Source organism: Xenopus tropicalis, chromosome 3 (assembly GCF_000004195.4).
Source record: "Xenopus tropicalis strain Nigerian chromosome 3, UCB_Xtro_10.0, whole genome shotgun sequence".
NCBI lineage: Eukaryota > Metazoa > Chordata > Amphibia > Anura > Pipidae > Xenopus > Xenopus tropicalis.
Window position 1 is genome coordinate 125,076,155 of NC_030679.2, and position 27,523 is coordinate 125,103,677.

The following is a 27,523-nucleotide window of genomic DNA, read 5'->3' on the forward strand; positions in this document are numbered from 1 at the left end:
TACCTGTATGCATTTTAGGGAGAATGTCTCAAATCGAGTGTGTTCGTGACAGCAGCCATGTTAATGTATTTTCCAGACCTGGGGATATTGTAATTATAAAACAGATTTAAAACCAATATCTAGCAGTTATTGTGCTATACTCTCCAAATGCCACCTACATCTTATCTACTTCTATATTTGAAAAAGCAAATTAAGACACATTATGAAAAAAAGTTTATTTTGGAAACCAGACAATAATAAAATTAAGCATAAAGTCACAGAAGAAATGTTACCATTAGATGCAGGAGACTGCAGAACAACTAAATGCTGCTTCCTGCCATTCTGCGGGATCATGTTTTGCCATTATTACTTTGATTTCCTTAATATTTACATGTTGCCCATACAAATCCTTTTTTTGACAATGCTTCTAATCCAGCACTTTTTGCCCAGATATGTTACCTTAGAACATAAACAATAGGGGCAAAAGGAATAGTTAGCTATAGCTTCTTGTCAACATTACCTTGTACTTTGCCCCCAACCCCCAAGTCCTTGTACAATGGAAGTACTGATGTATATTCCACAGTACTCTGGCCTCTCCTTGGCCAATCAGCAGCCATTCTAATCAGAGTCACTGTCACTCTCTGCCTCCTTCACGTCAACACTGAACTTGTACTCCTGGTCACAGCCCATGTAGGCGTCGCTCATGAAATACAGAGTGTAGTTGTGGTTTCCAGTAGCAGGGGCAACAAAATCCAGCTTTACCTGTAGCGTTTAAAAAGCAAGAAAGTCAAGCAATCATTTAATTTGCGGTTTTACAGGAATCATTAAAAATTCTAGCTCTAGGACACACAAACAGGAAATATTCAGTAATATTCTATCAAGCTGACTATGTATAGAGAATTACAATGAACATATAAATACTAGCAGGAAAAAATAACGATTAAAGTGTAAGTAAACACTAAAGAGAGAAATCTTTCTGCATCTTCCCAAAGTCTTTATACAAGGAAGGTCGGGCCAATGTGTTACATACGGCAATCAGCAAGTATCTTTACACCGCAAGATCAGCCAGAAATTTCTATGGACTGGATAGCCGACCAAAATACACAATTTTAGTTTTTACTAGATACTTGTTCTATGTCTCACCTTGGCTTTCTGCTGCAGGGTCAGTCTCTTGATTGAAATCAGACTGTTGGACTTGGAATCACCAATCACAACCCACCAGCCTTCCTCACGTTTCTGCAAAACAAACAGGGAGATTGTGATGTGTGTGATGAACAGATTAGTATTAAATCCTGGTAAATCAGTCAATAAATAAGAAGGATTTTTCAAAGTGGAGTGTTTTAAACAGTTTGTGCACTGGCAATGCTGGTCTATGTGGCCTTAGGGAAATCAAACATGTCATTCTCATTTAAGTTGAACGTCGAATTCTACTATGAGTCGAAAGTAACGGGAAAAACAATTTGTAAATAAGAACTGTTGCGGGCTATTTGAGAGATAACGCTCTCGCACATAGTAAAAATATAAATAATAAATCTACCCAGAAAGTTGCAGTGAAGAGACAGCCCAGAACAAGCCCAAACAGGAAATCTGTGGGTTCTGAGGGGCTGCTGTAAGATGCCATAGACAGTCACTATTTATTGGGCTGTGGGGGGGCTGTTTGGCCACTGTGTACTTGAAATGCCAGGGCCTATTTTGAGTTCAAGTCAAGACCTTGCCAAGAAGAACAAACCTGTGGGAAGAGTGGAGCGATAACAGGTCCTGTAACTTCCTCCTCACGCTCCAACTGCACCAGAACCACCACAGCGCCACCACTATCAAGGTAAAAGGAAAAGCGTAAGTCATCAAACAGAAGCAGCAACATTTTTCATGCGCCCCTCCCCCACCATATCATTTCCATCAATCATCAACCTATAGTACACAGACCCTCAACTTCTATCCCCAGAGATAGCCACGGATTTGGGTTCTCACCTTCTGATGGAATCTCTCTCTGCCACTTCGTAGGAGAGTTCTATGTTGGGGTAGCGGTTACAGAATCTTGCCACGTCTGCCATCTGGGAGTCTGAAAGCTGCAGTAACTCTGTACGGTCTTCATCCTCCATCTCCATAATATCGAATACACTCTCCACTCCCTGTTCAACAGGAAAAAGTATAGCATTCCATTTCAAGCTCAACAAATACAATAAAACATGTTTATGTTAAGTCTTATTATAGGTCAGTTAAGTGTGTAACAATGAGAAACACCTCCACTATAAAATAAAAAGGAATTTTTATGACCTTAAAGGGGTAGTTCACCTTCAAATGAACTTTATTATAATGCAGACAGTGATATTCAGTTCAGTTATTTAGCTTTTTATTTGGCAGCCCTCCAGTTTGGTATTTGAACAGCTCTCGTTGCTAAGGTCTTATTTACCCTAGCAATCAGGTAGTGATTTGAATGAAAGACTGGAATATGAAAGGGTGAAGCACTGAATAGAAATATACGTAATACAATATAACAATAAAATTGTAACCTCACAGAGCAATAGATTTGTGTGCAGGGGTCAGTGACTCCCAACTGAAAGCTGGAAAGAGGCAGAAGAAAACTATAACTTAAAAAAATAAATAATGAAGAACAAGTGCAAAGATGCTAGGAATATGACATTCTACCACCCATATAAATAACTCCTGAATGGGTTTCTATGCATAGAAGTGCATATTCCATTCATTGCATTATCACACACGGGTTGGCAGATGCATCTCTGCGTTGTATACAGATCTTACCTTCTCTGTGCATCGCTTGATGTGCTCAGAGCTGAAGTGAGGCAGTTGCTTCAGATAGGAGTCCTTGGACCACATAGCCTGGGTAACCATCTGGGCAAGTTCCATGGCGGCAAGAGCTGGGCTTAACCAGCCATTACTGGAAAGCACATCCACACAGGCCTGGATAAGCCGGATTGCCTAGAAATGTTCAAAAAAATTGTGAATTACAAGGAATGAATATAAAAAAGGCACAAGGAGAAAACAATAAAAAGATAACTGTCTCTATCAATATGTCCTATATTTCTTTACCTTACTGAGGATCTCCTCAGTATCTGACTGGAGCTCTGCACTCAGCTGCATTCGGGAGAGATGAGCCTGAAGCAGCAAGTTGGTCTTCACATGAGGATCATTGAATTTGGGGTTGGTGAGTTTGTGGGGTACTTTCTGTGCAAGCTGTAGTGAGAGAAACAAGAGCTATGACATCTATGGCAGAAAAGCAGTACTTTGCCACAATGCTACGAAAACATTTGTTTGCAGCCAACATGCTGCCATGATTCCTGAGGGTCTTGTTGTGCCCATATAAGAATTAGTATTTATAATATATAATATAATATTATAAGTCATTAAAGGGGTGGTTCAGCTTTAAAATTAACTTGTAGTATGCTGTAGACAATGATATCATGAGACAATCTGCAATTGGTCCTCATTTTTTAATATCTGTGGTTTCTCAGCTTTTTTTTTTTTATTTAGCTCCAGATTGGAATTTTAGCAGTTATGTGGTTGCTAGGGTCTTGTTTACCTTGGCAACCGGGCAGTGGTTTGAATTACATACTGGAAAATGAATAGGAGAGGGACTGAATAGAAAGATAAAGAATTAAACGTAACAATCATAAAATTGTAAGCCTCACAGAGCAATAGTTTTTTTTTTTGGTTGCTGGGGTCAGTGACCTCCATTTAAAAGCTGGAAAGATGTAGAAGGGCAAGGCAAATAATTAAAAATATATTTTAAAAAATGATGACCAACTGCAAAGTTGCTAGGAATATGACATTATAGAACATATTAAACGCTAACTTAAAGTGAACTGCCTCTTTAATAGAATATCCAAATACAATTTAACTGAATGCCAATCAGTGTGGGATTGCATTTGACCAGTCCAAGCTATCATACTACCCATCGCAATGCCCTCAGCATGTACCACTTGTGACCACACTATTATCACTTAAAGATGACTGCACCTTTCCATAACACTATGCAAGACCTTATAGTTGTCATGCCTGCTTCCCTCCTATTCCCTTGCATTGTTCAACAACACCAGTGCACTATTTGCCATGCAGTTTTCTGATGCAGCTTACACTGACCTGGCGAAGCAGATTGTCTTCGTGGTGACGAATGGGTATGCTTTCGTATTCTGCTGCATTAGAGATTATTTCTATAAGACCCCGCACCTTGGTCTTGGCATTCAGGGACATGCTGAAGAGTTCTGGGGAGAAGCAGAGAAAGCAAATTGAGAGGCTGTGAGAGAGACAGGAAGAGATCAAGCCAGAAGAGCACAGAGCGCTCCTCACCAATGGTGGTGTAGTTGATGTAGTAATAAGCAGCAATCATTCCCAGGTTCAGAGGAGCCACGTCCATTTCATCTTCAATGCTGATGCATTTTGACTGCTCAAGATCACTCAGCGTGTGTTCAACCAGCTCCGAAAGGTGATCCGAGAGGTGCCTGTGAGAAACACCTGCGGGAGAGCAAAGAAGTTATAAGAGACATAAGACAGACAGCACACAATTTATATCACTTCTGTGTATGCAGGCTCTCACCCTGAAGGTTGTAGTAGTTGGGGTTTTGGGTCATGCGTCTGTACAGGAAAGTCCAAGTCAGATAATCCACAGCATCCTGTTTGTTCTCAACTGTCTTGGTGACAATTTCTGCATTGAAGTGGTCGTGCAGGCAGTGATCCAAGTGAGATTCTACAGGCAAAGGCTCATACAGGAACTTTTTAAAGAAATCCTGAAAAGGAATAAAATACACTGAATGGTAAGTACAGTTTGCAAAGGTAAAAACACAAGTAATGAAATTGAGAAGATAAAATTACCATGTGAGGAGCACAGGAAAGAGAAAGGGAGGAGGCATAGAAGAAAGCTAAACTTGTGCTCGTAAATGAGTCCCTATTATGATAACCTATGATTTATATGGCTTTCCATAAAAAGGAAAGAAAGCTTAGTGCTTCCCCTAAACGCACCTTCTTTGATCCTTGGCACATAATAACACAGCGCCCTTCATCATCCTGCAAGGGCCGGTTGGCATATCCCACCATTTGCAGGACATCATAGATGGGATAATCAACATACCTAAAAAACAAATTGTGGTCAGGCTAAGCAACTTAGAAATAAGGGAAGGCTAAAATGATCAGACTATACTTACGCATGAATCTTGCCATTGTAGTACTGTGTGTCCATGATAATCACCAGATGTGCAGCAATGTTAAGTCCCCAGCAAAGACTGCGAGAGGCCACAATCACCTGTACCGCTCCTTAAAATATACAGAAAGAGATTGATTGATGTTTTGTTTAAGATACTTGGTTCTGGGTACCACTCCTTTATCCTGTGTCTCTCCCATAGTTCAGCAGCTATAATATGGCTCATTATACATGTGTGCCTCGCATTGTTGGATTTGGTGTTGCACTGGTGTATGGCAGTCAGATTGCACAAAAAGTCTGTTGCAGAAGTACTCAAATTGTCTGGCTTCCTTGTCTACTGCTGGTACTGCATTGACTTTTTACCACCATTTAATTAAAGAGGAACTCCACCCAAACAACTTTTTGAAAAGTAAACAATTTTAAGCAACTTTTCAAAATACATCAAGAACCTAAAATTTACACAATTGCACTGCCTTTTCATTTGCAATGCATGGAAAATCTCCCCTAATACCTTCTATGCAAAACCCTAATACCTTCTATGCAAAACCCTAATCCCATAACTCAGTGGGTGACCCAAAATATCAGCTTGGAAGATGCCCACACCAGAAAATAGAAGTGTACTTTTGTAAAAGTTATTGTTATATAGTTAATGTTATTCTGTGGTTTGCATTTCCACGCTCTGGCGAGACACCACAAAGAACCAAGCAATATAAGCAAAAAGAAACGAGCTACTAAAACCCAGTCACCCATAAAGACAACACACAGTGGCAAAGCTTACCAGTGTTGAATAACTGTTCCACAATCCGTCTCTCCAGTGATGAAAGGCCCTCGTGCAGGTAGCCCACCCCATTCAACAAGGTTTCCTTTAGAGTTTCATCACTCAACTTTTCCAAGTAAGGAGCCAAATCCTTCTCTGTGCAGTGCAGGAACCTTGTAGAGAACATTCATAAAGGTTATTCCCCAAACACGTTACAAATCCCAGCCCAAGGTACTTTCTACTGGATCTCTTACCTTTGTCGCTGCACATCCGCTGCACAGGTAGTAAGAATATCAATAGCAGTGAGACGTGTCTGCTTCCGGGACGGCACAAAAACAATGATGGGTTTCTTTGGCGAGTGCTTTACGATGGCATGGTAAACTGGCTTAGCCATAGAAAGCAGCCGCGTTTGTGTATGACTGATGTTAAAGCCCTGCAATACAAAAAATGAGAGATTTTGCTGTAAGTCCAATACATTTCCAACAGCCATAATGCTACAAAGCTGCCATTGTATCAGAAGCCTTTTGCAGGCCTTGGTGGCAGAATATACAAAATATGTATCAGACCCACAGTACCTGTATATGTAACTCCAGAGGAACAGGCCTCACGTTGGGATGAAAGTTGAATGTGGAGGTGGCACTGCAACCCAGCCAGTGAGCAACATCCTTGGCATTGGAGAGAGAGGAGCTTAGGGCCACGACACGGATAGGCCTCTCTATCTGGGAGGAGATGTACCGCATTCTGGAACAAATTACCTCAAGAACTGGCTGCAAAGAGAAGGAAATATTGCTTTAGAAATCTCCAATCCTACCCATTTTACATGACTGTTCAGCTTTTAAACTAACTGTAAATGATTGCATTTGTGCAGTTTACAGAGGAGCATTATTAGTGGTTCTGTTGTGTGAGATACCACAGACCCATTCAGTCCATAAAATTTACAACCATTATCACTACACTGCTTTACTTTTACACACAAAGTTACAATGCTTCATCTGTATTACAGTGCAAAGTTAAGCTGGCAACATGCAAAGATCTGCTCGTTTGGCCACCCAAGTGTTTAACCCAACCAGGCTGATCTGATTGGTGAACAATAGTTATAGGATCTCAATAGAGTCCTGTGCATCATATGCATCCATGGCTCAATATAGCCCTTGCCCAACTAAAAAAAGCTGGATTTTGTTTTCACTTACTCCATTGGCTCCCCCGATGAGGTGAGTTTCATCTACAATGAATAGACTGACATTCTGCACATTCTTCCTCTGCTTCCATCGACGGGACAAGATATCCCACTTTTCTGGGGTGCTGATAATAATGTTCCCCTTACCCAAAAGCTTCAGATCAGTGCTGGTCTCACCAGTGAGCAGGACAACCTTCTTATATAACCTGTCCTGGAACTTTTCAAACCAGTCCATGAAAACCTAGATGGACATACATAGGCCAAACTTATTAGTATTCAAAGCATGCAAAAGTGAAGTCAGTTTGTCTAAAACGCCTAAATGCAGCTTTACCCAAGATCCTATTATCCTTCTGGTTTTCACTTTATGATTTTTGGTGAAGTGAACTACCAGTTGGGCATTATACACTGGGGCCCATATTAGGTTCTTATTATGGTGTAGAAAAAATAAAAACCTTAAAGGAACAGTTCGGTGTAAAAATGAAACTGGGTAATATGGATAGACTGTGCAAAATAAAACATGTTTGCAATATAGTTAGCTAGGCAAAAATGTAATCTATAAAGGCTGGAGTGGGCAGATGTCCAACATAATCACCAGAATACTACTTCCTGCTTTCAGCTCTCTAACCTCTTAGTCAGTCAGTGACTTTAGGGGGGGCACATGGGACATAACTGTTGAGTTAGTTTGTGAGCACACAGGTCAGATTCAAATGCAAAATAACTGAACAGTTATGTCCCATATGGCCCCCCCTCAAGTCACTCATTGGTTACTGACCGCTAACAGCTTAGAGAGCTGTAAAGCAGGAAGTAGAGTTCTGGCTATTATGTTAGACATCTGCCCACTCCAACCTTTATGGATGATATTTTTGCCTCACTATATTTTTTATTTTGCGCAGTCCATCTATTTTGTCCATTTTCATTTTTACACTGAACTGTTCCTTTAAGACAGTAAGACAAAGAGTGGATTCAAGAACTAGCTTCAATCTAGTTTACCCAGACTTTAATAAGCAGACTTCATCCAAACCTTTCCCTCTGTATCCCACCAGGGTTACCAAGTGAAGTTTAAAATGGATAAATGGTATCAACCTGACACACTGAACTGATATAAAGTTTCAAACAGATGAACAACCACATATATCAGTCGCTGATACTGGTTAATTCTTCGTTATTAATGCAGAAATGTAGCAATGTAAAGAGACTTGCTGTCTATCAATCAGTCGAACACCCTGCATGGCCAGTTTCCTTTCTTGCCAAGGTAGGTAGGCATACGTTCTCTAGATAAGAAACTGCACATTTCCTAGTGAGCATACAGCACAATTTTTACTAATAAAGAAATAAATGGAAATACAAATCCCTCTTTAACTTTGTTTCTAATTAACTGTGAATATTGAGAGCAGCACTTTATAAAGGAAAAAAAGAACAAAGAATATTTCCGCAGGCAGCAAAAGAACAGTGAAGAGGAGTAAAGCGCTATGATTTCTTTTTTAGCATATATTTACATAAATGAGTCGTGTCTAGCAGCTGACAGCGAGCACTAATGAAAGCACATAAGTAATGGGGTAATGGGACTGTGCTGCAAGCGTGTGTGTGGGAGGGGAATGAGTTAAGTGTGTACCACTTTCTGGAAACAACTTTTAGAACAAATACAAATTGTGCACCCTCCAAAAATATCTAATTACTGCAAAATGTTCAGCACTTGCTGGAACATCTCCCTCTGAGAGGAAAGTTAAGCTGTAAGAGTCTCTGGAGGTAGAGATTGAAGTCACAAGTTATATTCATAGAACAATAGGAATCCACGCTAAAAATTGGAAAAGAACATTACATCCCAGAGGAAGCAAGAAAAACATGTCCAAGTATGGGATCCGTTATCCGGAAAGCTCCAATTTACAGGAAGGCCATCTCCCATAGACTCCACTAATCAAATAATTCAGTTTTTTGTTTTTTTTTTAATTATTTCCTTTTTCTCTGTAATACACAGAACCTTGTACTTGATCGCATCTAAGATATAATTAATCCTTATTTGAGGCAAAACAATCCTATTGGGTTTAATTCATGTTTAAATTATTTTTTTTTAGTAGACTTAAGGTAGGGAGATCCAAATTACAGAAAGATCCCTTAATCTGGAAAACCCCAGATCCTGAGTATTCTGGATAACAGGTCCCATACCTGTACTGAAACACTGGTGAAAAAGTTTTAACAGGATATAAAAATGAGTGATTAGTATAGGGTACAAAGGTCTATGAACAGAGATCACCGTTACTGCAGCTTTATACCTTTACACAACTGTATATGATCTATGAACAATATACGAGCTAAAGGGGTAAAACAAAGTTACCCCCTACTCTATAAGCCTTTATCGATTTCTTGCAGCTTGTATATACGAACATACCTGTTCGGCCAGAGCTTCCATAGGAGTTATATAAACACAGCGGCCCTCGGAATTCTGAAGCAGCATTCTGAGTATGGCAAATTCTGCACAAATGGTTTTCCCGCTTCCTGTGGGAGCTCCCACAAAGACATTATCATCACTGTTGTATATTGTGTTGAAAACTGTGGGGGGAAAAAAACAAGGACGGGGGAGATTTATATTTAATACAGTTCTACCAGTGTAGGGTGTATGTTTGCTCCAGAAACACTACTTAGTTAATATAATTAAGCAGCTGTGTTACAGCTACTGGGCTACAGGGCACACATTTAAATACAAGACAACAGTTTTAAAGCAATATCCCGGGAAACAAAAGTTACCCAACTGACAGCCAGCACAATGAGTGGTACAAATATTCCCTAAGATGCTCGTTCATTTTATAAAAAGTACAATTTTAACATGTACTTTATTTTTTTAAAACTGCCCTGAGGCATCACAACAAGTAAAGTTGCTGACTTCAGCATCTGTCAGTTACAGGCTGCTCACTCATGTCTCAACTAACTCAATGATCAGATATAGAAAACTACTGCTAAAATGTAAATAAGGCAGTCTAAAGAGGGGGACAATGTCCTCTCACCTTGGGTCTGGATAGGGTTAAAGAAAGGAAATTTATCCTGGTATAAGCTCTCAAATGCACTGTTCCTAAGGGCAGAAACTGGCAGTGGTTGTAGATCCAGCAGCTCAGTAGGCGGTGGGTATTTTTCGGGAAGAATCAGATGGCGGAAAGAGACTGGGAGTTGAGTTTCACAAGCTGCCAACAGGCGAAAAAAAGAAAAACAAATTTGTAGACAATTTGCCGGTTCTTCAACATTGCTCCATTTTGACATAGAGAGACAAGATTTCCAATGGTAGTTGCTTTTGTTTGATTAATAGACACAGTAAAAGGATAACTTAGTTTACAGTATGCACGTAATGTGTTATCTATTGTGCAAAAGGGTTACATATGAATTAGAGCAGCTATCAATCATATAAGAAAACAATGTATAACAAAAAGGTAAAGGACCTATTATCCAGAACACTTGGGATCTGGGGTTTTCCAGCTGAGGGGTCTTTCAAAAATTTGGATACCATACCTTAAGTCTACTAAAAAGTCATTAAAACATTAAATATACCAAACAGGATTGTTTTGCCTACAATAAGGATACATTTCTCTTAGTTGGAATTAAATACAATTTACTGTTTTATTATTTTTCATTTTTAAAAATTTGAATTATTTGCTTATAATGGAGTCTATGGGAGATGGCCTTTCCATAATTTGGAGCTTTGGGGATAACTGTTTCCAGATAACTGATCCCATACCTGTAGTTTAATTCAAGTCAATATTAAGTGCAAAGCCTGCTTTAGAGACAAATTTCCAGGATACTCACAGAGCCAACGGTCAGACACCACTCGGATAAAATACTGAGGTGGAAGTGGCTCAAAGACTGGTACAAAGAATGTAACAAGATGCTCATCTTGTGCGTATTTGGCCTTCAGCAGAAAGTACTCATGGTGCAGGATTACTTCACTATCCACGTCTTCTACTAGGATCCAGAAAGCTTCGGAGGAACCATGAACCTTAGGGGTAAATAGCAATTATAGAGCACACTGAAACGGATTGTAAAGTGTAACCTATGCACAATCTACAGATTCTGACACACAGCAAAATGCTTAAATTAACTTTTTTCTACTTAATATTTTTTGTGAAAAATGTTTTTATGTGAATTCCTCCAGGTTGGAGAGAGTACCATAAACAGGAAAGCAAATCCTTAAAAAAATAAACCAATTGAAAAGTTGCTACTAGTCGAGCGAACACATTGAAGTCAACACATTTTTGCCCTCACTATATATATGTACTAAACGAAAATTTTACCAGCATCAATAATCTCACCTTCTCATCCCACTGAAAATCTGGAGTAATCGTGAGCTCTACTTTCAGGGTAGACCGGGTGATAGGCTGCAGGTGCACTGACAAATCCAGCTTGGGAAAGAGGTGAACATACTTATGGATTGTCTTCCCCATTTTGGGCATACGGATGAGTTCACCTGTGTAAAAAAAAAACTGTATTGTAAGTAGCAGAAAGAGAAAACAAAGCCTGAGAGCAAACAAGTAAAGAAAAACATGAGACAGCTAGTTAGAAGTGAAGTAAGAGCAAAATGGAAAGAAATGTAGAGCTAAAGACATTATTGCAACACAAGAAAATAAGACAATACCTTAAATAATAACAGAATGGAGATTAAGAAGAGGAACGAATCTTAAAAAAAGAAAATAATAAAGAGGTTGATGAATCAACCATGCTGTTGCGGGCTCTGGATAACCTTGGTGAGATCAGAGAGGTTTTCGCTGTGGGGAGGGAGACTTAATGAGCAGATAATCTGAGCTGAAATGCTGAAACGAGTGGATGAATTCCTTGTGAAAGTGAAGTGTTTGATGCAACGGTTGATGCACTTTGGGGTCCAAGATTGGGCGAACACAAAAAATGATGATGATGAGTAAAAACTGTTTTCAAGAATGCAGCTGTGCGTGATGGGTTGACTGGGGGGTGTTGAAACTCGATGGAGTAACCTATGTGTCCGCAAAGAGATGAGACCACAACGCCCAAAAACAAAGAAGGCACATGTCCACCCTTCTGGTTTAGGGGTGGGGAAACCTTCAGGAAGCTGTGGATTTGTCTATAGAGGGCTTCAGACCCTGTTTGCTAGAGGACCAGGCAGTCCTTTTGCCTTTTTCTCTGAAGGAGAGGACCTTCTCTGTGGATAACTGCTTGGCTTGTCTGGGCCAAAAGGAATGAAACCAAAGAACCAGCCCTCCAATTGCTGCTTCTCTGTTTGTTCTGGGGAATGAGGGTGCTCTTGCCTCCACTGGCCTGATGATCTTGTCAAGTTCATTGCCAAAGAGAACATTTCCGGAGAAGGGGATGTTTGAGCCAGAGGAAGTGTCTGGCTGCTATAGAGGAGGACGAGGCCTTGGCGATCATCTTAGCAGCATCAAAGGACACCTGACAAAGGTACTGGTAAACCTTTTTGAGCTGCACTGCAAGATTTAGAATGCAAGATGGGTCAGAGCCATCCAAGATTGACTGGAAAAGTGGTCTGCCCAGACCTCTGAGGCATGGCCTCGATAGCAAAAATGGGCCAGAGGCAAAGAATATTGATTTGCAGAAGCCTTCAAATCTTTTATCAATGGGGTCTTTCAAGCTGGCAGAGTCAGGGATGGCAGTGGACTTGGCCAGACAGAAGATTAGGGGGCTCAGGGACAGAAGCCGAAGAACCCTGAGTGTCTGTGGAGACAGGCGTGGGCTACAGGAGGAGAAGGGTGCGAGCAGGAAATCAGAATGGCCAGAGGGCAGTCTAGCGCAACAAGCGCAAGCAAGGAAGTTGGCCTGGGTAGAAGCTGGCGCCCAGGCAGAAGTTTGCGCAGAGCGCAGGTTGGGTGATTCAAGAACAAGGAGGTTAAGAGGGCTCCAAGAAGGAATGAGGGAAGGAAAACCACTAGGATGGCAGTTCCGAACAGCCTAGGAGCAGTACTGGCCTATGGAACTGGAGGTATTCGGGGAAAGAACGTAGCCTGCTGCAGGAAGAGGACTCAAGTAAGTCTGTAAGCTTAGGTAGTAGAATGCAGCGTGGCGAGTGCAAATCCAGCCAATGTTCCTTGGGATCTGAACCATGGTTCCTGCCCCGTGTTTAATGCTAAACCTCCAGTGCCTGTGTCCCCCTGAAATGAAAATTAATTTACAGACTCATACAGCAACAGATGTAGTTCTCAAAATAATGTATTTACCAATCTCATTGTGATTCAAATCATAAAGACGCTCAAAAGGAAAGTTCTTCTTTTCAATCTTCTTTACCACTTCCTCTGGCAACTTCCTGAACTGGCGTAAAGGACACATGGACTGCCACCTGCAGGATGAGATTAGAGCTAAGCAACCTCTGCTGGAAGAAGGGAAAGAGCATGCATGTAGAAAAGGGTCTTACATCCTCTTGTCGATCATTTTGCACAGATTGAGAGTTTTATCAGTTAGCTGGGCCCACCCTCGGTTAAGGACAATTTCAAATATAGCTCGCATGAGACGGCCTGCAGACTGGAGAGAAAAGAACAGGTCACATTTAACCACCTATCATGTGTTCCACAAGCACAACGCTGTGGTAAAGCTAAAGCAACAATATAGTACATATCTGGATTTGGTGACCAGCTAGGTTCTAAATCTACTTTTCTTCTCATGTCATATTTCCATCTTTTTTTACTAATAAGCCAGTGCTACTATACCTGTGTAACATACACCATGTCTGCCATTAGAGCAAATCCTTCCAGTTTCAGCTGAGAAATGAATGCCTGCAGCAGGACATTGATCTGCAAAGATATAACAAAAAGTTAAACATTAATGCCAACATTCACAGAATGGTCAAGGATCCCCTTTGCAACTTCCAAGAGATATAAAGAAGTGTCTTACCTTAGCACTTGGCTCCTCTATGCTTTCTTTGACAGGGATAGGTACTCTCTCAAGCAACTTCTGCAGTTCTAGTTTTTCCTCCTACAAGCCAGATCACATGTCAAATCAGGACTCAGAAATTACTGCCTTACTTAGAACCACATTTAGTCAGCCTTGCCAACCTCAACCTTATATCAGGGCTGCCCAACCAGCAGCCCACTGGCATGTCATAACCCACCAAGGAATTTTTAAAGCCCTCAGAGCTCCATAGACTTTTTATGACATTTTAATATAATCTGGGTCTTTAATAATTAGTATAAGAAATAAGTCAACCCATTTTATAAAAAGTTGAACAGTGCTGGCACTAAAATTTCTTTGAGTGCCATTTTGGTAACAAGTGCTAGTGTTGCGTTAACAGAACACAGTATTTGACATGTGCAAGGCATTTGGAATATGACAGTTTAGTCTTGTCCGTGTCTATCCCTGTACTCACCTCTCTGACAGTGATATTCTTGAACTCAGAGGAGAGCGAGAACACACGGAAAAGTTCGATCTCACTGAGAGTTGGTTTTAACAGCTGGTTGTACGTCTGTATTGAATCATTGGTGATGTAAAAATGACTGGCAATACGACCCAGCTCAGTAACCTGGTTATTAAGAGAAAAAACAATGCTGTTAGGCTACAACCAACCTAAAAAAAGGTCTTAGGACAACATTTGTGTACTTACTTTAAAAGTGCTGCATACATCTACATAAAATTGAATGTTCTATTTATGCAGCATGGACATAGAACGTATGCTAACAAATCTGCCTGTTCAAAATCAATATATATATTTTTTTTCAATAAAAACCTCCCTCTACATAGCAGAATTATTTTAAATAGAGATCAGCTCTGCATAAACATCCCCTCTCTTTCTTAAGTTATTGTTGTCTATTTTTGTTTCAAAAGAAAAAAAAATCTGTGCACTGGTATTCTGATTAACTTTTATTCTTTAGAAAACTGCTTGCAAGAACCAGAAACTTGTAAAGTAAAAGTAGTTCCAATGCCTCTTTTTGCCCCGTTAACTATAAAAAATACCAAATCCCATAGATTTTCTTAATTAAAACAAACAGGCAAAATGTATTTTTAGCAGAGTCCTATTCATTTAACTAATGTTGAAGAAAAGGGTATAACTTATGTACATTATAACACAGGCATCATGTGGGGGAGGAATAGAGTCAACCATCTGAATACCTAAAGGGGAGTTCCCTACCTATTAGGCATCCACTTAATTAACCTTTGAAGAGGGGGAAGGTCAGGGCTAGCATACACAATAGTGAGCCTCTGCCCTCTTGTAAATAAGGGCACCCCACCAATGTGATAGCACACTGTTTAGCTCATAACCAAAAGTATATCATTTGAAAACACTGAAAGGCAGCTGAGTAGATGAACAACAAAGGCTGGGAATTAAGCTTGGAGCAGGAGTAGTCACTACTTTTAACGTCATAGGCTCTCTGCCAATCCAGACCTTACCTGAAAATTACCAGTCTTCTTATCATATTTCATCAGGTTGTTCTTGTCAAGGAGAAGGGCAGCTGTATGGATTAGATCAAGACGTCTCTGTTCTAGCAAAGGGTCAATTTTAAGATCATCATGGGAGATTCCATACAGGTTTGGAGACCGCAACATACGGATGTATAGGTATGTGTAGCCTAACCAGTTAACAGCATCCTAAGGAAAATGAAAAAGGTCATACAACTGTAAAATTTACATCTATGTTGTCAATTAACATGAAGCCATTTTTTTCTAAACAAAATTCCATTGCTATAATTATTATTATTATTATCAACATTTATTTATTAAGCGCCAACATATTCCGCAGCGCTGTACAATAAGTGGGTTTCATACATTGGACATACAGAGTAACATATAAAGCAATCAATAACCGATACAAGAGGTGAAGAGGGCCCTGCCCAAAAGAGCTTACAATCTACAAATCTGCTTAATACCAGCAATTCTGTTCTGGCTTATTAATTTCTACCTTAAATCATTAAATATCCAATATACCAAAAGCTCATTACTATGATATTGTGACAAAAAAAAACTGTAAAGCCCAGTGGAAGATCCAAGTATAATAAAAAGGCCTCTAGGGAAGTCTTACACAGACACTGCAGTTCTCAGTGTATGAAAAGAAAACAGAAAAGCCTATTACCTTAGCATTCTGTACATGTCCGAGGACCACTTCTGCATTCAACATGTCTGGAAGTTTTGCCACCATCTGGCTCTCAATAGGAAGCTGCTGGTTCAGCAAGGACAGGTAATATTGCAGCTCCCCATGTGATGTGATGAGAATTCCCTCACCCTTTGTATCATACTGAGGCCGTCCAGCCCTACCAAGCATCTGCAGGAAATATTCACTTGGATAAGTAACAATATAATACAAAAAAATTGAAAAGTTTTCCTAAAGAAACTTAAAAGACAGGAGAAACAACAAAGGCTGGTACTGCATTTGAGTCAAGAAATGAAATGTACACCCAAACTACACACAATAAAGTGCGAAATACTGGGGTTGACTCATTTAGCTGCTGCACTACAAAGTTAAAATAAAGGTATTGGACATTAAAAAAAGTCACAAAGCTTTTATGTGGCTGGATTTCTACTAACCTGCAGGATATCCAAGGCACCTAGCTCTGTCCAGCGACCTTTTTCTGGACTATAAACCTGTGTCCCTTTAATGATAACAGTGTGAGCTGGGAGATTGACTCCCCAAGCCAGAGTAGCTGTGGAAACCAGGACCTGAAAAGAAAGACCATGCATTATAGTATTCTTGATTAAGAAGGCATATTAAAAACACTCCGCAGTCACTGTACATACCTGAATGTGTTTATCAGCAAACAGATCCTCCACTAGTGTCCTGTCAACACGGCTCATACCAGCATGGTGAATAGCAAACCCATAGGGCAGGAGATCCTTCAGTTCCAGATTCTATAGAAACAGCAATTTGTTAGACTAGAAATCATGTAGTGGTAAGCCAAACAAAGGTACTGTCTGCGAGTTTAATACCTTGCATTGCTCGGCTTCAGTACGAAGTACTTCTGTAGAGGCAGAACCCTCTCTCAGAAACAGACCCAAGGTGTCCTTCTCCAGGCACATATCTCTAATAGCGCGGGATGTCTTACCCGTTTCCTTCCTAGAATGAACAAACACCAGAACCTAGAAAATAAATACAAATAATTAAGTCAAAATTGTTACATATTTCAGCTATATTGCTTTCCAAAGCATTAGAAAAAGTGCAAACCTGGTTCTTTCCGGCATGCTCCATGATTTTCTCATAAACTATCTCATTCATGATCTGGAAACGTTTGATGGCCTTTTTCTCTGTAATGCCTACATAGGTCTGTTCCAGTGGCACCGGACGAAAACTGAAAAGATGTTTAAATAAAGATAAATATTGTAAAATTGTTTCTCAAACAATTTAGACTTGTCATGTGTCTCTTTTTTCAAGCTCATCTACTATGTTTAATAGTGACCATTCCTTGTTTCCTATTATATGCAACTGTATGACTGTAATGGCCGCACCACTAACAGCCAAACGCACACACAAACACTGGGATGCATAATTCATGAACTAGTAAACATTAATGATTAGAAATGCAGTTTGTTCTTAATTCTATGGTTGAAGCAGATACCTGTTGTCAAAATAAAAAAGCCCCTTGGCAGGATCCACACGAAGAAATGTGGCTACATCCTCATAATTAGGCAAAGTGGCACTGAGACCAATAAGCCGGACATCCTCCTGTGTCATCTCAATATTACGAATCGCTCGAGCGACCAAAGACTCCAACACCGGACCTCTATCATCGTGCAGCAAGTGTACTTCATCCTTGAAGAAAAGTCTCAAGTTAGATATAAGTTACTTTCCACTAGTCATTTCCAGGACAGTCCACTAACTTAATAGGTTGCCTAAAACTTTACACACTGAAACAAGGCACAAAAGATTAAGATGGCAAGCTTTGCTAGTCCCTTGACCTCACCAGAATGATCAGACGGACAAGCTGAGTGTATGTTCTCTCTCCTCCTTTACGGGTGATGATATCCCATTTTTCTGGGGTACAAACTATGATCTGTGTGGCGTTAATTTCTTCTTTACATAGCTGGTGATCTCCTGTCAACTCTGCCACGGTAATGCCATATGTTGACAAACGCTGCAAAGGAAAATGCAGACAATAAGGCCCAACATGCCCTGTTAGAATGCTTCTTGTGATAAGCAAAAGCTACACTAGGAGTTGGTATTGATGCATATGAGGTAAGTAACACCATGTTAGGTACATGTTCCCACTTCATAAAGCACCAATATTATGCATTGAAATATGGCTCAGTTGGGATGTAAGAATTGAAGTTACCTTGCTGAAGCTGCCCACCATTTCCTGGACCAGGGATCTCATGGGAGCAATGTAGATTATTTTGAAGTTGTCCACATTGATGGTGCCATCCACATTTATGTGCTTTCCAATCTCCCGGAGCATGCACATGAGAGCTACATTTGTTTTACCAGCTCCCTAGAAAAACAAAAGGAGAAAAATAAATTCACAGTTCCAATTTCTTTTTTTCTTCGTCATTATAATAAACAAGGAAAATGTGTTAATTTCCGATTAATAAAGAAATGCCTAATGCTTAATTTTCACACTAATGTAATGGGGGAAAGGTAGGAGGGAGCCCAGACAACTCATAGTCATTTTTCACCAGTAGATATCGGAAAGGGGCTTGATTTGGGGGAAAAAAAGAAAGTCTATCACTGCAAGAATTTAAATTGTATAAAACGTTTACTTCTGGGCATCAGTCTGAAACTGATCATCCTTTAAGAATTGCTGCAGTTTCACCTTGTGCATAGTAGAGTGAAAAAACATTCATTACAATGGTTGTTCGGCTTCTGAAAACTTTTTTCAGTTTAGTTGTTTTCAGGAAGTTACTAAAATAAAATACTTTTTTTAAACTGTTTTCTATATTTTAGTTTTGACCTTTTTTCTAATTGAATATTAAAGTTTTATTTTACATCTTTTCACATTTCCCAGCTGCAGCTCTGAAAAGGGGGAGGGGATCACCAACTGTTCTAATTTGAAACATTTCTTATCTTTGGCCCTATGTTGCTCTGCAGCAGCTGCTGTAGCTACATTTTTGCTACATTAGTTGATACATTTCTTAGCACCATCTATGGAATGTTATTACCTACTGTAACAGTTCAAAGTCTGCGTCTGGATAACTGTGATGACTAAAACACCAGAGAGAACAACCTTAAAATTGAAACTTCAGTTTAAGAAAGAAAAATGGTCAAAAATGAAAAAAACTGAAAGCAACACCTGAACTGAAATAAGTGTTTGAAAGGTGAACTACAAAAGGCTCTATTAGTATATTTGCACATTATGCAAAGTGTACAAATTGCATTATAAGGAAAAAAGTCCTTACGGTGGGAGCACAGAGCAACAGGTTCTCATCCGTTTCCAATGCAGCTTTAAACAATTTGCTCTGGATTCTATTCAGAGTCTTGAAGCCTTCAAAGCCAGACTGAGCATATTTAGGTAGCTTTTCAACTGGGACCAGTTGCTGAACAGGTAAAAGGAAAGAAAAATTAAAAAGTGAGGCAATCCAAGTTCACAAGGAAAATTAGTCCAACAATATCAAGAACTCCACTTACCTCATCAGAAGCAAAAGGTTTGGGTTTAAGGGCAGGCACATGCACCTCTTCATACCCTTTTCGCTGACGTCTAAAGGAGCCATCAGGCAGTTGGCATCGTTTGTTTGCCATGAAATGACTACCCTGGGCAAAAACCAAATCCTCCAAGTCCAATACTTGACGAGGAGCGAAAGCCTAGATGGAAATAAAAAGACAAAACCAAAATGACCCTTGGATTATCACAAAAAAACAAATGGCTTTTATCATATTAGCTTAATACAGCTTCTATTTTGCTACTGGCTTACATATGTAATTAACCTGCAGGATAAAATTTCAAATGCTATTAATCTAGGTACCTTTTTAAAGAAATTGGTTACATTTTAAATGACATTATCCTGCTTCACTTGTTCCTTCTTTACCATTGCCTTGGCACTGCACAAAGTCTTAATTTGGAACAGTATTCCATGCCTACCTCTCCTTGCTCTGTTTCCATGTTCTCCAAATCCATGTCTACGTTTAACTGCCTAACCTTGTCTCTGTGCCCACGTGCCTCCTGAAAATAAAATAATATATATAAATGCCTATAAATGAAAACACAGCAAAAGAATCTCCTCTCTAAGAACATCATCTCTTACCCGAATCAGGTCCTCCTTTTCAGTCTCCTGTAATTGGTATAGATATTTAGAGAGTTCAGGATCGGACTCCATTTTGCCCATAATCCTTTCTTTCTCTGCTTCACTCTGAGCACTGGCCAAGAGTGTGCAATACATAACTGCAAAAGAATATAAGAGTGGTCAAAAACCTTAAGTTAGGGGATATTTACAGTGTGTATGACGACATTAACAAGACCAATACACTAAGGGGCACATTTACAAAAACTCTAAAATTTGTCTTTTTTTAAAAAAATTTTCAAACTCAACTAAACTCATTTCCTCAAATGAAGAATCTTCAATGAAAGGGAAGGGACCTCTGCCCTTGACTTTTACATCAACTTAGCAAGTTTAACCTTGCGAATTGTCAGATATGGATTTTTAGCCGTTTAGACAAATAGTAAATCTCTGAAAAGTCGCAGCATTTTTTTCCTGTGACTTTTTGTACTTAAAATCCGATGGTTAGTAAATGGGCCCCCTAAAAGAATTCTTGCAGAATAAACCAACACAAATGTAGAAAAAAAACTCACTCATCATACGATGTTGCCGCAGTACTTTGATGAAGTCAAATGTGTTGAACCCCAGCAAGAGAACCAGCTGGTTTTCACATTCACGATCATCTCCTGCAGTCTACAAAAATAAGTAAAGGCTCAATAACAGGAATAAACAAATAAATTAATGGTTTTGTATTTTTCTTATATTAAGCTATGCAATTTGTACACTCCATAAAGTTACTAAAAGATTTTAACCTTATGTGCTTCTTGTCAAGCTAAAAACTTTCCATGGGAAAGGAAAGGCTGAGTGGTTATTTAAATGGATTGCCAAGCTTAGCTTTAATGCATCTGACTTTTGTTAAGTTAATTTCTATCGGGCTATGGTCGAACAATTAGTGAACTCTACATAGCTGGCTCTAACTGTGCCTCGGAAGTCTATATTATGGTGCATATAACTAAATGCATTCCATTTTCTTCATTTAGTTTCTCCACAAAAAAGCATTCCATCTACTTTATGATGAGACCAAATGTCCTAGTCCTTAGCTCTGCGTCATAACGGAGATCAATAGTTCCACTATCCAAAAAGTATTACCCTGTGGCTCATTTATCAAAAATGGACTAAATTGCACCTGGGCAGATAACCATGGCAAGCAACTGTAGTTTTGCTTTTGTTCTACCTGCAGCTAATCGCTTACTAGTTGCTATGGGTTACTGCTCAGCTGTAAATTTGCCCATTGGTGAAAAATGAATCAAAATATATTGCATTCATACTGAATAGTGCTTGCAAAAGATATATCCTATAACAATAAATTTTTCAGTCTGTCAGTTAAACCTTTACTTTATCTCTATCTAACCCATAAAGGCTGTCTATACTGTCCAAGGTTTGTCACACAATAGCTACAAATAATTACATTTTAGCATTTCTTCTGGGGTTTATGTTTGGGTAAGTGCTCCAAAGTAAACAATGAAATCTATTTTTAGCCAGCTGCAATTAGAAATTACTAATCTCTGTGCGATTTAGATCTTGAAATTGTCATTTAATATAAAGTCCCAAAAATGCTCAAAACAGTTAAAATTAGAAGTTGAATGATAGAAAATGGACTAAGAGAATCCTTAATATTTAAGTCTTTACCTTTAGTATTTCCAGAACTTCGTCTGCTTTTTTCTGGGACACAATAGCATCATCATAGAAACGGCTGAGCTGCCTTTGCAACCAAAAGGCATCAATGTCCCGGGGATGAAGATCTTTCTTTTTGGAACTCATCAATTCTCCGGAAGATGCAAGCTGAGCCATAAAAATAGGAAAAAATAAATTAGCAAACATGGCATCCTCTATATTGTATTGTAAATATAAATATATATATATATATATATATATATATATATATATATATATATATATATATATATATATATATATATATATATATATATGAGAGACAGAGTGAGAAAATACTTACATTAGCAGACAGAGTACAACGCACAACAGCTTCATCACCGTCCATATCATCATCAGATGCCTCATCTCGCACCTCTCCATATATATCCTCATCTCCTTCCTAATGGGAAAAAATGTATATTTTGCAACTGTGGCCTCGAAAGTGTATGAAAAACAAAACCTTTTACTTGGCTACTTGTACAAATTCAGGCATATTACTACAAGAGTCTTACCTCCTCATCTGATTCAAACTGCACATTCACCCCATATGTCTCATCAATATTGTCATCTGTTGAATAGGAGAAATAAATAAATAATTGTAAAACTGTATCTATCTCTTACTGTATATAATCAAGGAATGTGCTCCAATATAACAGAAAATATAAAATTCACAAATCCAATGTGTAATGCATGTGGTTTACAGATTGAGCTTAAGAATAAAATATTGCTGACCCATATTTTGAATTTCTTTGTCTCCACCGTAGTCTGAAATCTTTTTGCCCAGGTTCACTAGCACGTGGTACCGAGTATCATCAGTTTGCCCTAGCAGTTGATCCACTTCCCTCCTTCTGTCTTTATCCCGAAGTCTGTCATTCTTCAGCACTGCCAGAACTTCATCTGCTGCTCCACACAGGATATCACGTGGCTTAATAATACAGAAAGCAATGTCAGATGGAGCAAAATCCAAAGAAATAGAATAAATGATGCAGCATATGCCCTGAGCACACAGGCACGTGAAGTACAAATGGCACTGAAAAGATCATCAAAAGAAGACCCAAGATGGAGAACTAATATAAACAACTTTGAAGGCATTCCTCTTAAGAAAACTTTTGTGTTTAAAATATAAAATGCCAGTACTGAAGTGCTCTCCACAGTCTCAAACATGAATCTGTTGAATATTAAATATCACAGTAAGTAAAAGTGCCCTTATTTAATTTTTCTGGAGGTAATATATGACCTTTAATCATCTCCCAAATAACCATAAAAAGATCACATTTAACTGCACACACCCAGTACTAAAACATGTCCCTTACCTGATCTCCTAATGCAGCCTGGATAAAGCTGAGAAGCACTTCATAGGTTTCTCGTGTCTCCTTGGTTTTAGGCTTGTATATGATTCCAACCATTTCATCTATACCTTCAGACAGTAGGGTGTATCCTTTCATCTTGTTAATGTCGTGCCTGTCTTCATCTCGTTTTCTTCTCCTAGAATTGGCAATGTTAAAATTAACTTGAGGGGATCTTCCTTACCATCACATTTGTAAATGAATGTGCACCTGCCAAGGGTGTCTTCACTTAAAGGGTTGTTCACCTTCCAAAAACTTATTTTTCCAAGATAGTACACTAGAAATTAAGACTATTTCAGTTGCTTCCATATCTGATTTTTTCTAAAGGGGTTATTCACCTTTAAATTAACTTTTAATATAATAGACACTGTTATTGAGACAATCTGCAAATAGTTTTCATTGTTTAAGGTTTTTCGGTTGTTTAGCAGCTCCCAATTGAAATTTCAGCAGCTATTCAGTTAATAGGGTCTTAATTACCTTAGCAACCAGGCAGGGGTTTGAATGAGAGACTGGAATATGAATAGTAAGGGAACTGGATAGAAAGATAAGGAATAAAAGTAAAAATAATAATAAAATTGTACGCTCACAGAGCAATAGTTTTTTGACTGCCAGGGTCAGTGACCTCCATTTTAAGGTTGGAAAGATGTAGAAGAAGAAAGCGGCAGAGTTCAAAAACTATATTAAAAAAACTATGAAGAAAATGTTTAATGTTGCTAGGAATGTGATATTATATAACATACTAGAGATTAAATGAAAACTACCCCTTTAAATGTATCCAGTGTTTCAGTCTGTCAGCTCAGTAATCCAGGTGCAGAACTGTTACTACATTAGTTGATTCTCTTTAGTATATAAATGTAAGCAACTATTGTATCAATTAGAACAGCTGACTTTAATGAAACTCAGCTTACACTCAGCAGGGTCAAAGATGTAAAATGTATCAACTCATTAGTTGCAGATTTGCTGCAGGGAGACATGAGGTGAAAAAAAACTGTAAAATTCAATATTAAAAAAAATTGAAAGCAATTGGAAAAAAAGTCTTCATTTCTGGTGTACTATCTGAAAGCAACTGAAAAGCATTTGAAAGGAGAACTACTCCTTTAATTTAAGCATATATGGGGAAGCTTACAACTGCCTGGATTTTCCTATATCATCTTGACAATAAGCCACAGTTCAGGGGTTTATATTAAGGATTCCAAGAAACATTATCATTCCATATATTATCGCCATGCTTTGTTTCAGTCCTACTTAAATGTTTATTGTTATCCTTTTACTTATATATCCATGACACAGACATAGGAATTATACATCATTTACATCAGTCCCTGGTTCCAAAGGACCCATTCACACACTATGGTCAATTTTTTCAGAGCCAATTAACCTACCGGTATGTTAAAAAAATAAAAGTCAATCACAGCCCTGCAGTCACACAAGCAAATACAGGATTCAGTTCCCTATCAGGTCAGCCTAGCTGCTGATTGGTTCCTATCCTACAGTGTAGTGTGCTGGCCCCCCTGCACAACCCAGGAAAGGCAGAAGGAAGAGGAACACATTGGCATGACCAGTGCCAATAAATCAGCCTAAAACACTACTTTTTAAAGCACATTTCTTCTATATTTAGATCAGTACAAATCATTGGCACAATACTGTTTTTTACACGATATGTCCCCTTTAAAATAATCAAATCACATGGACAAAATATTTCTTGGTACAGTAAATGGTTACTATCATCTATATATATACACAACACATATAAACATACATTTTCTGAATCTGAAAGGCATCTGTTCTAATTTCATTCCTAGAATACTGCAAAACCTTTTATGGCAAAACGTATATTTTATTAACAAATTCATACTCTATAAGGCTACAGCATAGTGGTAAATATACAGCAGTTTTATATTGTATGTACTTGAATTAAAATCATCACTACTCTGAAATTTCAAACAATTGACATTTCACTAAATATATCCTTCAAAAGAAAATTGCCTTGGAAGAATGGCTGGTATTTAAAAATATTACCCTTATAAGGGTTAAAGATAAAAACAAGTAGTTCTATATAAATACAGTACATAAACAGAACTTCACAGAAGACCTGAAGGAAAGTGCAGAACAATTCATTCTCACCTGAATGTCATTATTTTATCCATTTCAGCTTATTCGGAATAAACTAATATTTACTACTATAACTTCAGATGCACAGTGTTACATGCACAATTGGCGCATTGACATTGACAATCCAACACCATGGGCAGCACATTGAACACATTTTATAAGTGGTCAGAAACTTGTAAATAACTCATGAAAGGATAAAGTTACGTTAAAAACAAGCACACCATTGTTTTTCTTGTGAAATTCCCAATAAGTTTGATGTGTCACATGACCCTCTTCCTATTGAAAAAACAAAAGTTGGATCCAAAATGGCCGACTTCAAAATGGCCAGCATGGTCACCACCCATCTTGAAAAGTTTCCCCCCTCACATATACTAATGTGCCACAAAGAGGAAGTTAATATCACCAACCATTCCCATTTTATTAAGGTGTATCCATATAAATGGCCCACCCTGTACACCTATCACATTTATTACAGAAAGACATTTTGGCACTGCCACTCACTTAAGTCGTCTTTCTTCCTGCATCTGTGGCTTGGTTTTTTGAGCTTTGTCCCCCATGCGAGTTCCTTCCAACTTCCCCACCAACGAGAGAACCTCTCCTGTGGGCTCATCTCTGCGGGTACGGTCTATCAGGGAGCGATCAGCTTGAAGTACAAGGTTAGAGTTCTGCATTGCAAAAAATAAATAAATAAATTAGAATTCAGTGCAATAAGCTAGGGGCTATGAAGCTAATGTTTAATTAAGTTCATGTTTACCTTTTTTGCTTCCAATAACACAATGCCATATTTGTTTTCTAATTAACTATAGCTAATTAGATTTTTAGTAGTTTTCCCTGGAATAATGTCTGCTGTGCTTTACACACACTTTTGCAATAAGATCCATTAAAGAAATAAGGAGACAATTTAAGTTACTTTCTCTTTACCTCTCTTACAGTAGAATCACAATTTTACAGTTTCCAAGATTTACAGTTTGACCCTGGAAAACTAAAATCAGGGTTCTCTTGTACTCTTTATGACCCAATACATATTTATAAGCTCTAACCTGGCATGCATGCCATATAAACCATGTAATTTTAATGTAATAATGTAATGAGAGACATCAGTTATCAAATGCATTATCAGAAAGCATAATTGTTGTGTCTAAAAATGCATGGCAGATTCTGTTAATGCCTATAAGAGGGGTCTGGATGAGTTCTTGAACAAGCAGAATATCCAAGGCTATTGTGATACTAATATCTACAGTTAGTACTAGTGGTTGTATATATAGTTTATGTATGTGAGTGTATAGATTGGTAGGTGTGGGTTAGGTGTGCTGGGTTTACTTGGATGGGTTGAACTTGATGGACTCTGGTCTTTTTTCAACCCTATGTAACTATGGTCTGATGTAAACATTGGCTGCCAACTGTGTGTCATATTGAAACTGTAATGCAGCTAAGAGTACAAGCAATGAAACAGCTAAAGCTATGGCATTGTATGCAACTGTGTAAGAACTCAAACTGGCGGCCCCCTATTAATATTCAACAATAGCTACGTCAACACTGTGTTCAATTCCTTCTAAGAATACAATTACAAAGGAAGCAGACTCAGCGATTACAGGAGTCCCAATAGAACACTGGCTTACTCTATTAAATATGTTCCAGAGAAGCCCTACGCGTTCACCCTAAAGCTCCGCACCTGTAGCCGAACTACAACTCGCACTTCTACGTGGCGAACCACAGGCTGAATATTCATGCTAACATCTTCCCAACTCCACTTCTCGTTGCTAACATATTCCCCCTAACAAACTCACCGCTTTGTATTCATACTGCAGGCTTCGGGCTGTTACATCCGCCATGGTTCACTCTGCTGCCCGGCCGTGTTCGCACTCGCAGGGCAAACAACGCGCTCCAGACGAAGTTTCCGGCCCTGAGTTTCCACTTCCGGTACAAGCATAAGCCGCTTCCGTCGACCATTTTTTTCCTTGCAACTTTATTGAAAATCACATACGACCAGTGAAAGGATATCTATTTGTATTAGGAGGCTGAAATAGTTGTTTCAGCTCCATGTATTTTGCACTTAAATATATGTTTAACAAGATATCCCGTCCCTGTTGATAAAAAGCAGCTACACTACATTATACTATATATCCCCACGTTTTACTGTAGGTATTGACATACTAACCTTAAAGAGTTGGCGCTCATGAAACACTACCAGTAATAAAATCAATTTATTTATTGCA

At 38.8% G+C, this 27,523-nt stretch overlaps 1 protein-coding gene across 1 annotated transcript; it reads right to left on the bottom strand.

Moving 5' to 3' along the window:
- Positions 1-200: 200 nt before the first annotated feature.
- Positions 201-27,232, bottom strand: snrnp200 (small nuclear ribonucleoprotein, U5 200kDa subunit). The gene is made up of 45 exons (XM_002932535.5): positions 27,095-27,232; positions 25,809-25,972; positions 23,163-23,334; positions 22,582-22,774; positions 22,362-22,417; positions 22,151-22,249; positions 21,823-21,975; positions 20,727-20,826; positions 20,182-20,318; positions 20,019-20,099; positions 19,568-19,741; positions 19,339-19,476; positions 18,279-18,434; positions 17,910-18,080; positions 17,565-17,758; positions 17,174-17,297; positions 16,939-17,088; positions 16,750-16,860; positions 16,540-16,671; positions 16,088-16,276; positions 15,409-15,606; positions 14,390-14,542; positions 13,918-13,998; positions 13,734-13,817; positions 13,442-13,548; positions 13,248-13,366; positions 11,358-11,512; positions 10,855-11,044; positions 10,065-10,238; positions 9,452-9,612; positions 7,079-7,306; positions 6,464-6,655; positions 6,143-6,321; positions 5,910-6,061; positions 5,136-5,244; positions 4,954-5,062; positions 4,532-4,721; positions 4,285-4,449; positions 4,078-4,199; positions 3,028-3,171; positions 2,740-2,916; positions 1,948-2,108; positions 1,709-1,790; positions 1,123-1,215; positions 201-741 (listed from the first exon to the last, which is right to left on the bottom strand). Exons 1-45 carry the CDS (start codon positions 27,137-27,139, stop codon positions 598-600), a joined length of 6,408 nt encoding a protein of 2,135 aa, XP_002932581.2. The 5' UTR covers positions 27,140-27,232; the 3' UTR covers positions 201-597.
- Positions 27,233-27,523: the final 291 nt, after the last annotated feature.